Genomic DNA, 12627 nt, shown 5'->3' on the forward strand with positions numbered 1-12627 from the left:
TATACGGCACCGTGTGGAAAGTCTTTTGAACTCTATGCTAATTGGCTGTCACTGCCGTTAGTCACAACCCCTACTCTACACTCTCAAAATTACAGAGAGCAAATTGCTTTAACACCTCTTTGACGCTAGATTTAATTATATAAATATTTTTATTATTTATAAATTATAATTGTAAATAAATTCATATTAAATGATAAAAATTATCATGAGCACTTCCTGAAATACATTACACTAATACCTTTAAAGAGGTTTATCTGTAATTTTACTAAAGACAACAATGTATTTTTTATATTTGAGCCTAAATTATAAAATTTCCTTGTTTATTTCTTTCAAAGGTACATAGTTCAAGAGGATGTGAAGACAACTTAGCGCTCTCAAACAAATGTTTGTTTGGTGAATAACTTTTTTGCTAAAATGAAAGTAAGTTTGTATATATTGCCTAACTGCCGACTTTTCATGATAATCTAGAGCCAGTGGGTTCGATTGCCGACTTCTTAATGATGAGAAAAGATGTATATTTATTATATATGCACATTGTTTAAATGTGTTCTCTGTCTTTGCCCATTTTCTGATGCTTTACTATGTAGATTGACCAGAAATTGATAACGACGCATGACTGCAAATTTCTATAAGAAACATCAAAATATTTTCTGATAAAGGGGTCCACTTGTTTGAGCTCTTTATTTTCTAAAAATAAAAATACATTTTCTTATTAATTATCACGTACTAATATAAAGAGAATTTCATAAAAACGAACTATTTTTATGCCGAGATTTCTGTTATTATCAACTTTGTGAATCGGGATAGAATTGTTCAGAGTGATGGGGTAGACGCAAAAGAGTCAGATGATTTTTTGTCTGTATTTTCTACCAGATGAGATCATATAAAGAAATATGGTTCCGAGATCTTCTATCCTTGAAACATAAGAGAACAAAGATTGAGCGGTTAGAATCTGAAACAAACGCAGAGTAATTGATTTATCTGACAACCTGGCATATATGTGTATACCAAAATAGCCTTCTTATACTCTTCAGGGCAAAAAGAAACAAAGGAACATGGCTGAATTGATTTCGACAATACAATTTCTAGTCTATCCATCCCCAACTATGATTCATTCCATATCCTTATCTCATTATAATCCAATAAAAACAACCCAGGGAAATCTCAAAATCCTGCTTTCAAATACAGATTTCACTCGTGTCATATCATAAGCCGCACATGATATCCCACTCCAATAATAGTTGAAAATGCAGCGTTTAAATAAATGGGCACCTACCATTAATTTCATAATTTTAATGCAAATATGATTCCACCACACTAAAATAATGGTAGAAAAAACGTGGAAAACTAACAGATGATGCATAGAACCATGCAATTCTATTACTTGTTAAGATTCGACATAGTCCTGGTAATTGTTAACTACGTAACCCGTACAGTAATGGTAGCAGATGGTTAATGGCCCACAAAGAGCCGCACGCAGATTGAAAAAAGTAAGAAAAATATTATCAGATTGATGGGACACTAACTTTTGTCACGATTATAAGATATGTGGATGCATGCATATCAGATGCCTGCAGAAAAAAACACAGCACACAATAACTCAATCTACAACCAAAGGGGCGTGTTGCCTTTCCTGATTTCCTGAAACGAAAAATCCAGGCAATCACATAATAAACACAGGAGAACACAATGATGACAGATGATAACGAATGCAAAACAAATCAAATTACATCCTGTGATGCTTCTTCCTTACACGATAACTACTAGCCGAAAACTTTGGCCAGAGGAGTTCGTCAAAATGATTTAAATACATACCAATGCAAAAGAATAAAAGTGGTCAGCAAAAACCGAAAGAACAATTGCACCCGCACAAAAAGGAAAGACTGCAATAATGCAGAAGATTAAGAAAATAATATACATCCTCCAGTTGGTTTCTCTATTAAATTGGCTTTTATCAGGTCCATCATCGAGATATATACATTAAAAGGATGAAAACAATAATAGCACAAATGCTATGGCTGATTATCACAAGACCAACCGGCAACCGCTAGGTATCTTCTCTCAAAACAAGGAGGAAAAAATGAAGGAGCAAATTAAAGCGGAGGAAAGTCAAATAATCAATTAAGAGATAAAGCTTGCTCCAGGAATTTGCAAATTGACTTTTCTAATGTTACAGTCCAGGGTGATGGACAAGAGCAATCAGTCCTTACCCTAGGAGAGAACAGGGGGAACAAGCAGCTTTAGATATTTTCTTTCTACTTCGTTTTCCATTAGTAGTCCTGTTTCACATGCAAGGAAGAGTCCCATAAATATTGAAGTTCAGTAAATATAGTACAGCGGTCCAGGCTTCACCTTTTAAACAAGTGAAATCCATGTCTCGTCAAAAAACAAGGACAGGATTTCCTACCAGTAAGATAGTCACTTTTACACCAGCTTACCTCAGCAAAATTTTGGTAGACAAACGGTAAAATGTATCAAAGTTACATTCCCAAGTGCAACAGGCAAGAGTGAAAAAACACTCCAGGTGGCAGGCCACCCTAGAACAACACAAATGCAATTGGGTAGTAGAAGGAAGAAATCATAACAAGGTTACAGTTGCAATAAACGAGAGAGATGACTAACTAAGCTAGAACTAAGGGGTGATAGCATATAGCAACTCCAGCGAGACAGGGTCAACTGGGCAATCAAAAGTAGTGGTGAAGGCATAGAACAGAAAAGTTGATACAACATATAATAATGATGGTTAGGATTTTTTGAGTGGTGGAAGGAAGCTCATCAAGGTGATCACACTATACTTTTGAGAGTTGCATTTTTACCCTCGGAGCAGTATAAAAATTGTAAATAACAATAGGAACAGTCAACAAAAATAGAAGAGATCCATCATAAAGCATGAGAAATAGAAATAAATCCACAGGGAAGGCAGTTCTCAGTATGACACCATTAATTTGCAAGTGTGTGGCAGGACATTCGGATAGACCGATATCGAAAGAGAACATCAAGTATGAAAGTCCCAAATGCAAGCCTAGCAGATATTGTTTAGATGATAATAGTTATCCGTTCCTTTACATATTTGGTGACCACAAGTGAGAGGGAGTAGAAGATAACGATTCTGGTAGGTAATGAGGAAAAGAACAAGATCAAGAAGATTTCAAATTTAGAGGCCCCATCTGTCTCTTTGATCCAAGTGGTATCAAGAGTTATATAGCTGTAAAGTCAAGCAAAACTTAAAAATATCAGAATTCTTCTATCACGGAACGTAATTAAGATAAACATGTGTTCACAAATTTCTAGTTACATACAAGCATATAGCAATGCCCTAATCTAGGAAGTGGACAAACAAAGGAAAGAAAAATCATTTTGCACAAACTGGAATGCACACTCGAGAGCTAGTTCTTTTGACACTGATATTTACTACATTACCAAATATCTCATTCATCAACAGGCAATTGAAATATTGAGAGAAATGAGAGAATAGGACTAAACACAATATATTCGTGGACTACAAGGCTTTGTGCTTTGCTAAATCATCACCTTCAAGATGCTACCAAATGTACCTGCCTCATCCATAATCATGGAACCTCGTTTCATAAAGGCAGGCCGCAGTAATGATAATGAGGGTAAGTTCAATACCGATGAGCAACAACTTGGCAACGCATACGAATGAGAGAACCAGCCTAATCGTGTATGTTTACTCACCCAAGTTAATAGAACCATCCTTCATCAATTTTATGCTCAGACTATTGAATCTCCCTCTTGAGTAATGTCGAGAAGCCTTTCTCCAATCTGTTCCAGTTTTCATCATCGCAACAAATTCATCATAGCTGATGCGTCCGTCCTGCATTCACGGTGAAATGCAGTGACAATATATTCATATGCTACATTACATCAATACCAAAGGTTTTATTTTCACCTTGTCCGTGTCAACCTCCTGGAAAATGTCATTTGCGACATCCGTGCTATCATCGGCCCCATCTTCCATCAAGGCATCTCGGAGATCATCGGCCTCAATGTAACCATTTCCGTCTTTATCAAAATAAGAGAACGCCTTGTGAAGATGTTCATCATTAGCTATCCTCTGCAAATGGAGTGAAATTGCAAGAAACTCTCCATAGTCCAATGTACCCTTACGGTTGCTTTCCACCTGTTAGAAAGAAATGAAAAGCGTAAGAATATGATTATAAAGATGATGACAACAGATTCCTTTAATACTCACAGCATCAATGAGCATCTCTACTTCAGACTCGGGAAGTTGCGAATTGAACTTTTGCAACCCAGCCTTTAGTTCTTCAGTTGAAACAGTACCATCATTATCAGTGTCTATCCTAGCAAACATCTCTTTGATACCTTCAACTTCTTCATTAGATAGGAAATCAGCAATGACCTAATCAAGCAGAAGTACAAAACTTTGTCAGTATAGAATGTGATTGCAGAAAAGATTCACAAAGGTATAATCATCAACCAACCCTAAGAGCCTTCCGCTTGAACCTGTTCATCAACGAGAACTGCTTCAGTCTTGACTTGACAACATCTCCAAGTGGAACATTCGGAGCCTTCTTTGCATTTTGGAGCCAAGGATGTTCTGCGAATATAAAACATTCATTTGACAAAGCAGCCAATGTCCAACACATACATAGAACATTTACCTTAAACCTAGAAAAAATTTGCATCAACAGATTCACCAGAGGAAATAATTGATTCAGAATCCACAAAATTTTCATGATCAACGAGGCAATTTCTAGAAATACATACTTTTCATTTCATATTTCCCTTTTCTTTCTCTATCTAAAAATAAAAAGCTCACGGGTCATAACACTTATTCACAAACCATTAAACCTCATGTCAAACTGAAAGCTCCGACAAATTATTAATGCATAAAGATCATCTGGCATTTTGAAATATAATGCACAAGACAAGAATACCCAATGGTAATTGATGATATCAAGCAATCAAAGAAGTTAAAGAAAATTATTTAAAATTCCATAGAGTATTTAAATTTAAAAATATTAGATTACAAATTATCAAAAAAGAAATCCAGAAACAAAATGAAATGGCAAATCCTCATGCATACCATGTGTACATTCATAAAATATGATCATCTTCGTCGGTTCAGAATCAAATACTAACCAGTTTGTGCATGTTTCAGGTCATAGCATATGTACCAATTACAACAGTGTAGATGGTGATTTCATATAGGATATCAATCAGAATAATAGAAACACAATCACTCAACCAAATAATTTCTTAAACAATATGGCCTCCATATTTAGCTATGAATTGCCACGGGCAATAAATTAATGCAACTTCATGTGCACAATGATGAATAACCTAAGAGTAAAATTGGCATAACAAACAGAAGATCTAACAGAGTCTTAAGTATGAGAATGTATCCCAGACTAACCTAAGGTACTAAATCGGGCATGATGATAAAACACCAGAAGACTACCTTACCTTTGGAAAAGCATAAGGTAGAAGTGAATAACAATTTATTGATTCGGAAGGAAACATGTGACACTGATAAGTGCGCATTTCAAGAATTCATCAGAAGGGATAACCAACTGGACATAAAGCCAACATACCAAGGACTTGTTTTGCTGTCAGCCGAAGCTTAGCATCTGGTTCCAGCATCTGTCTTACAAGGCTCTTAGCACTCTCCGAGATACTTGGCCATGGTTCGCGTTCAAAATCTATCTTCCCGCGTATGATGGCCTGGGCAACACCTTGCTCAGATTCTGCGTAAGAATTTGTCTAAATGTCACATCATTTTGGATATTTCATGTTCTATGGATGCAAGAGCCACTCAAGACAACAAAACGAGCCAGAGAAAAGCATAAATGGTAATATAAACTAATTGGGATTCATCATCAAATGCCAGAACATGTGATCTCCCCTGAAACCGAAAGCATTATGGGATAGCATTTTACAAGTACTCTATACAACTCATAGTTAGAGAAAACAGTGACTGAGATATATGCATTTGTGTGTTTGTGTGTGTGGATGGGTTGGGTGAGAGAGAGAGAGAGATAATAACAAGGGAATTTACCAGCCCAAAATGGAGGAACTCCACACAACAAGATATAGAGAATCACCCCTGCACTCCAGATATCTATTTCTGGCCCGTAGTTTCGCTTGAGAACCTCTGGAGCCATATAGTAAGGGCTTCCCACGATTTCAGAAAACCGCTCACCTAGAACCCAAGAATTAATGCAATTGTAAAAGTAATAGCATGTATTATTACCAATGGTGATACAAGAGCATTTTCGTATTACATGTAACCGAGCATATCTAGACATTCCTTCCTCAGAATTTTTCAGAAAACGCATTGGTTTACACCATGAATTAAATACAAAGTTTTGGAAAAGAATGCAAAAACTATAATTAAAGATTTTCAGGGTAGGATGAGAAATGGATGCTTAAAGGGAGTGGTTATATCACATGCATACCATTAGGGATGCTTGGACCAAGCTTAGCATGACATGATTTTCAGGAATATGAAGAAGTTACCGTAATTTCTTTGAAAATAGACTAAATTTGCTTTCCTGTTGCTGTCTCAAATACAATAAAGCGAACAAAAGAACCAAGTCTCTGTCTAATTTCTATATTATTATCATATTTCTTTTGATTGATCAAGCTCAGCTTAGTATCAATTCTTAATGTCAAACTGCTTCGAGTAAAAGCCTACTTCAGAAATGTGAATAAAACACTTAACTTGCTCAGTCTGTCAGTTCAGTACTACTCTCCACTTTGATCGCATGCTACAATAGGTTTATATGAAAACATGAAGGGAAATAGCCAATACCAGAGAATTCTTTTCAAATCACTACTAGAGAAAATAATATCGGTTTTACTAACAGAAGAAAACGAACAAACTTCTTCCACTCATACCTGGCAAAATGAGTATTCAAGTAACTGACATTTTGACAATAGTTCAAGGTAGTAAGAGAACTCAATTAGAAATAGAAAGTAAGACGTCAATTTACTTTTCATCCTACAAGGTCACAGTTACGCACCCTAATTTGCAGACTGAAATTCAATGAGATCAATACAGAGGTGACACAAAAGCAATTCTCACTCCTTAGAAGGAACAGAAGCTATTTCTATGTAATTACTTATGGAACAAAACAGCACCACACAGACTAGTCTCCTATACACCAACAATATCAAATCACATTATCCAATATTCCGTTTCAACTTAATCATATTATTTCAATGACCAAAATCTCTCATAACCTTTTCATTAAGTTTGTTAGATTCCAAAACAATCTACCATAACGGAGTCTTTTATTTAACACATTCACAGAAACTAAGACAGATTAACTGTGCGGGCAAACACTATAATGTAGATATTTCCATATCCACGTCTGTGAGCATATAATTGTGTAGATACCACTTTATCCATGGACAGCCAAACAATTGATTAAAGAAGTAACTCAATTAACTATCTAATGATCTTACAACCTAAGACATCAATCCACCAAACAAAATCCAGAAACAACGAACATTACTTGACTAACCTGGCTTGAAGAAAATGGACAAACCAAAATCAATTGCTTTAAGTGGTGAATTTTCCTTCTTGTTTGCAAACAAAAAATTCTCCGGTTTCAAATCCCTGTGGATCACCCCATGCTTGTGGCACAGCTGCACGACTTCAACAATAGTCCTTGTCACGGCGGCTGCCGCACGCTCTGTGTAATGGCCACGCGCGACAATCCTATCAAACAGCTCCCCGCCCTCACACAATTCCATCACCAAATGCACGGCATTCTCGTCCTCGCACGCCTCCTTTAAGCTCACGATGCTCGAATTCTTCGGCAAATGCTTCATTATAGCTACCTCCCTCCGGACATCCTCCACATCAACAGCAGTCCTCAGCTTCCGCTTCGATATCGACTTGCAAGCCAACAGCTCTCTCGTTTCCCGCTCAATGCACAAGTAAGTAACGCCAAACTCCCCTCTGCCCAGTTCACGGTCAACTAAGTACTTCTCCTCAATGTTTTCCTTCTTAACGTCTGTCAAAACAGTTACTGCTTTCTTCACGTTGCCGGATAATTTGTCTTTCCGGCCGTGATCATGACCGGAGAAGTTGGACGACTTGACGTCTTCTCTGGCAACCGCAGCCGGAGATCTGCAGCAGTTCCCCATTCAAATCAGGACTTCACTAGAGATTTCTCAATCGAGCAAAACCCTAGCCGCAAGTGTGCTTGCAACTATGCCTTCGCATGATTGGACTTCGCAACCCTAAATCTCGAGAGACTAAAGCTGAGCTCTGGGACGATAATGCGTGCAACTTTACACGGAACGAGTGAACATATGAGTGATGGAGTGTGTGCACTGCGTGTAACTCTGCAAATAGAAGTGGGTACGCTAACGGTTCAGATACTTTTTTTTGTAGAGAGAGAAATCATTTTGAATACTTTACTTTTTGGATTAAAAATATTCGTAACGAATATTTGTTCAGTGTGAATATAATATTTTTTTTTTCTTCTGTTTTTTTGTAAATATATTCTGTCGGTTAAACGAACGGGACGGGAGTTGGAAACAGTGAGTTGGCGAGCGGCTGCCTTTTTCCACTGCTGCTCGCTTGCATAATTCCGTTCCCTCCACTTGGCCATAAATCGCCAAAACTCCTCTCTTTTTTTATATATATAAACAGAATTAGTTGAGAGATTTAAATCTTCCACCATAATATTATTAAAATATCATAATATATTAATATTTTTAAATTAATCAATAAATTTAAAAACTAACATACTACTAATAGAAGTACACTAAAAAAATTAATGGCTTTAAAAATTAATTTATTGGGAGTAAAGGTAATTGTTGTGTTTCTTTAGAAGCTCCTTCAAATCTTAGATAAGATTGTCATCTCCATCATTAAGCTCACAAATTGAAGGTTTAGAATGATAAAGACTATATGCAAAGCTGAAACAAGTAATCATTGTTACAATTGTTTATTGTATTTATGGTCAAGGGAGTCAAAACAAAATAAGAATGCATCAATTTCATAACTTTTGGAGCCAAGAATTTAAAAATAAATACTTCCTTTTTCATCTTAATTTATTTTTCTTATTTTTTAACATTTCATAAAGTTAGACTTACAAAAATGATAAGGAAAAGATATAGTAAATTAGGAAAAAGATCAAAATGACCTCAAGAAAATAAAAAAATGCCTAGACACTCTAAAAATTTGCGTATTTCTTTATCGAGTCTGGTCATACCCGACTCTTTTGACTCGACGATCCACTTGGATAGTCATTGATTCGGGGTACTCATCCGACGGTTGTCCTATTGACACGTGGTCCATATGGATTCAGACGCATAATGCCTATGAATCCATGAAGGATTCATTTGCCAGGTATGCATTAATTATTACTAAATCTTACTCTGTAGAAGAGATGGCATAGTGAAATCCCTTATAATCTCGAACTCTAAATTGATTTAAATTTTGGAAGATTTTTTTACCAGACAGCAACCTTAGCTAGCCTAACAATTTGTGAGTGCAAATCAACAATCATTAGTCCAACTCAAAATACTTATCAGACCTGTATTCCAGATCGTTATGAAGTCACTACTCAATCAACCTTAAAATTAACTCTCGAACACAAAGGATCTCTATCCGAATCAATTATTTTTTAAGATTATCCTTAAATTAATACATGATGTCACATTACTAACTTTCAACAATTAATTCGTGTCTAAAAGTTGGTGAAGCCGTTTGTGTCGGAGGAACAGAAAGTCACATAAATTAACATTTAGAATTGGTGTGAGTTTTGGTCCAAGACAGTCAAACCCCATTTCTTGTTGTGTCAGAAGAACAACACATATATGATTAAACAAAATGAAAATGAGTATAGTGTAATGATGAGATTTTGGCTTGGTATGGCGATGGAGGTGGGAGTTGGATAATAGCACCAAATACATCTGTATTCAGTCACAAGGAATCAGCAAACCAAAAAGCTTAAAGGAGGGGCATTTATGCTAAAAACCTTAAAAGAAGGTATTTGCGGGAATTAAGAACAAAAGATGCCATGTGTTGTCTCTTTTATTTGCAACCCAATTGATATGTAGGGATCACGTTGTCTCACTTGTTTCTTTTCTATACCACTAATAATAACATTCAATATAGACAAGTAGCAGATCGCTTTCTCCTATGTTTGTTCTGCAGTCTAAAAAACCATAATGCGTGTTTGCTTTTTGTGATCGAGAACGAAAGAAAACGGGTTAATGCAGATTGCGCTTTTTGTGGTGTTGGTAAAAGATTGAGCAACACTTATGATCTCTCTGCTTACTCATCGTACTTTGGATTCATGCTCGTCATTCCGTTGACTGGGTTATCATCATGTATTGTTCTTGGAAATCCAATTCTTGGGTGTTTGGTTTTCATTTTTCATTTTCAATTTTACACTGGTTATAACAATTTTCAAAGCTTATTTCTCTAATCCAATTAAATTTAAAATGTTCATTTTCAATCAATATTTACAGCCTAAATCTATTAAAAATCTACTTTTCAAACTATTCTTCTAGCTAGACCTCGTAATTCCATACAATGAAAAATATTTATAATTATGATAAATATTAAAAAAGCTCGTTGTAATTCATCCTTAAACCAAATTCAAACAAGTTCTCATCTCTCACAATTATAAACCTAGATTTGAAATATATAATTCTAACATATTTTATTTCTCATATAAAAGTTAATAAAGTATTTTTATTCTATTAAAAATGCTGAAACTGAAACTAAAAATGAAAATAAAACTCTTTTTTCTTTCTTTGGGTCACACAGCTCCAGCGAGAGGAATTTGTATTAATATGCGGGTTTGGGTTTTCTCAGAAGGATCCAAATTCAATCTAATTTGCCGTGTCATAGGCCCAACACCCCAATTTCAAAAAGTTAAGCCTAATAACTGAGTATTGGGTCTACGAGTTATCCCTAGCCCAAGAATGACATTTCCTTATTGACTCCAACTGTCCTGCCCCATAGCATCACTTGACTCGTCCTCGTCACTTTGGTTTCACTCGCACTAATTTTTTTGTGTTGATAATATTTCTAAAATAGTTTTATTTTATATTATTTATTTATTTATTTATTTTAAATACGATATGTTGGTTTATATATTATTATTATTATTATCATTATTATTTATAATGTATTTTAAAGCATAAATAATTATCTATACTAATATAAAAAGGAAATGGGCTCTATACTCACAAATGGCGGTTAATGACACAGTTTCACATCAATTTTTTGCAAAGTAAAAAATACACTTCAACTAATAAATTAGTTTTCTTTTTTTTTTTTTTAATATAATGTATTGATTTGTTACATTTTGTTCTTATTTATAATATATTTTAAAACTTAAAAAATTATTTATTATATGCACGCAAGAACAACATTCCACAACAGCCAGTTTATTATATGTACGCAGGGACAGCGTGCCATAACAGCTAAAACAAAAAATAAAAATCCTCTACACTTACAAATAACAATTAGTGCAATCATACCTCTCATTAGAAAATTTTTAAAATTAATTGAAATTATTTATTTATTTATATTTTTACGAAAATGACTCCACGTTAAACGCAATTTATGATTCATATATTTTATTTTTATTTAAAATATATTTTAAAATATAAAAAAATTATTTATTATATACACACTAAAATGACAAATCATAACGACTAATTTAAAAAAAAAAAAGTATTATTATTAATTTAAAAAAAGAATCATACGAACTGAAATAATAATAAATGATGTAGCTCATGTAAACCAAGCTCATAGAGATTTATTATTATTTGTAGACGTGGAATTTGAATTTTTTGAGTATATATGTAGATCTATGGCTGGGAAAGCTCCAAGCAGATCCGACATACATACGTTATTCTTCCATGGTCAATAAGATATTTAATTCTTGAGTCTTGAGAATAATTAAGTCAGAGCGCATACTTGTTTAACACTATCACCAATTTCTAAGATGGACAAGAAAAAACTAAAAACTGCACATTGAAGTCAAATGTTAGGAAGAAATTTGTGCATAGTACATCACGTACATCAACAACATTCAAATTCATCCACACTCACCAACAACAAATCCCTTTCATTATTTCTGCATTTTGACTTCCAATTTTATTTATTGCTTATTATAATGTCCATGTTAATTAGTTTGAGAAATTTATTACTACCCATGCACTCCTTTGTTTGTGAAAGTGATAATTTATAATTTATTTATTTTTTTTAATTACAACTTGCTATTGGTCCAATTTAAATGAATAAAAAATATTCTTTTTATTATTGATTTGAAAATATTGGGTGCCTAAACATGTGATTCGAGTTTGAAATTGCAATTCAATTAAGTGTTGGAGTATGATAAAATGAGTAAACGTTAAACTTTTTGGAAAGTACATAATTGTGACTTTTTTATATTTAAATTAATTTGGATGAGAGCGAAATCGGAAAAAAAAATTGAAGAATATTCTTTCTTATAATGTCCCTCTCTGTCCTCCAAGTACTAAATAATGAACCATGATGATTTCGGGCACCGAGTAAATTGATAAGATAATTAGGTGCGATCTAACACGAATAAATGTTTGTCATATTTAATTTCTGTTTGAGCATTTAAAATATTGTGAGGG

General features: G+C 34.4%; 1 protein-coding gene across 3 annotated transcripts; it reads right to left on the reverse strand.

Moving 5' to 3' along the window:
• Positions 1–1003: 1003 nt before the first annotated feature.
• On the reverse strand, positions 1004–8419 carry LOC105174573 (calcium-dependent protein kinase 13). 3 transcript variants are annotated; one of them, XR_016062946.1, is made up of 9 exons: positions 7512–8418; positions 6041–6184; positions 5577–5729; positions 4464–4579; positions 4214–4381; positions 3911–4141; positions 3697–3835; positions 2439–3205; positions 1004–2279 (listed from the first exon to the last, which is right to left on the reverse strand). XR_016062946.1 is itself a non-coding variant. In XM_020697601.2 (8 exons), the coding sequence occupies exons 1-8, from the start codon at positions 8137–8139 to the stop codon at positions 2212–2214; spliced, it is 1647 nt and encodes a 548-aa protein (XP_020553260.1). In that variant the 5' UTR covers positions 8140–8419; the 3' UTR covers positions 1004–2211. The 3 variants fall into 3 exon arrangements, 2 of the variants coding, with proteins under 2 accessions (XP_020553260.1, XP_088732017.1); XM_020697601.2 differs by lacking the exon at positions 2439–3205 and having other exon boundaries at positions 7512–8419; XM_088875891.1 differs by lacking the exons at positions 1004–2279; positions 2439–3205 and having other exon boundaries at positions 3225–3835; positions 7512–8417.
• Between the last annotated feature and the right edge of the window lie 4208 nt (positions 8420–12627).

The sequence above is a fragment of the Sesamum indicum genome, linkage group LG11 (assembly GCF_026168435.1).
Source record: "Sesamum indicum cultivar Baizhima isolate 11 linkage group LG11, ASM2616843v1, whole genome shotgun sequence".
Classification (NCBI taxonomy): domain Eukaryota; kingdom Viridiplantae; phylum Streptophyta; class Magnoliopsida; order Lamiales; family Pedaliaceae; genus Sesamum; species Sesamum indicum.

Bases quoted from the DNA above. Each gene is read 5' to 3' on its own strand.
- LOC105174573 (XM_020697601.2), bottom strand. From the start codon at position 8,139: ATGGGGAACTGCTGCAGATCTCCGGCTGCGGTTGCCAGAGAAGACGTC. The intron at 4,580-5,576 runs GTATGTTGGCTT...TTATATTCGCAG, and splicing joins GACAGCAAAACAAGTCCTTG to AACATCCTTGGCTCCAAAAT. The intron at 4,142-4,213 runs GTGAGTATTAAA...TCTTTCTAACAG, and splicing joins TAGAGATGCTCATTGATGCT to GTGGAAAGCAACCGTAAGGG.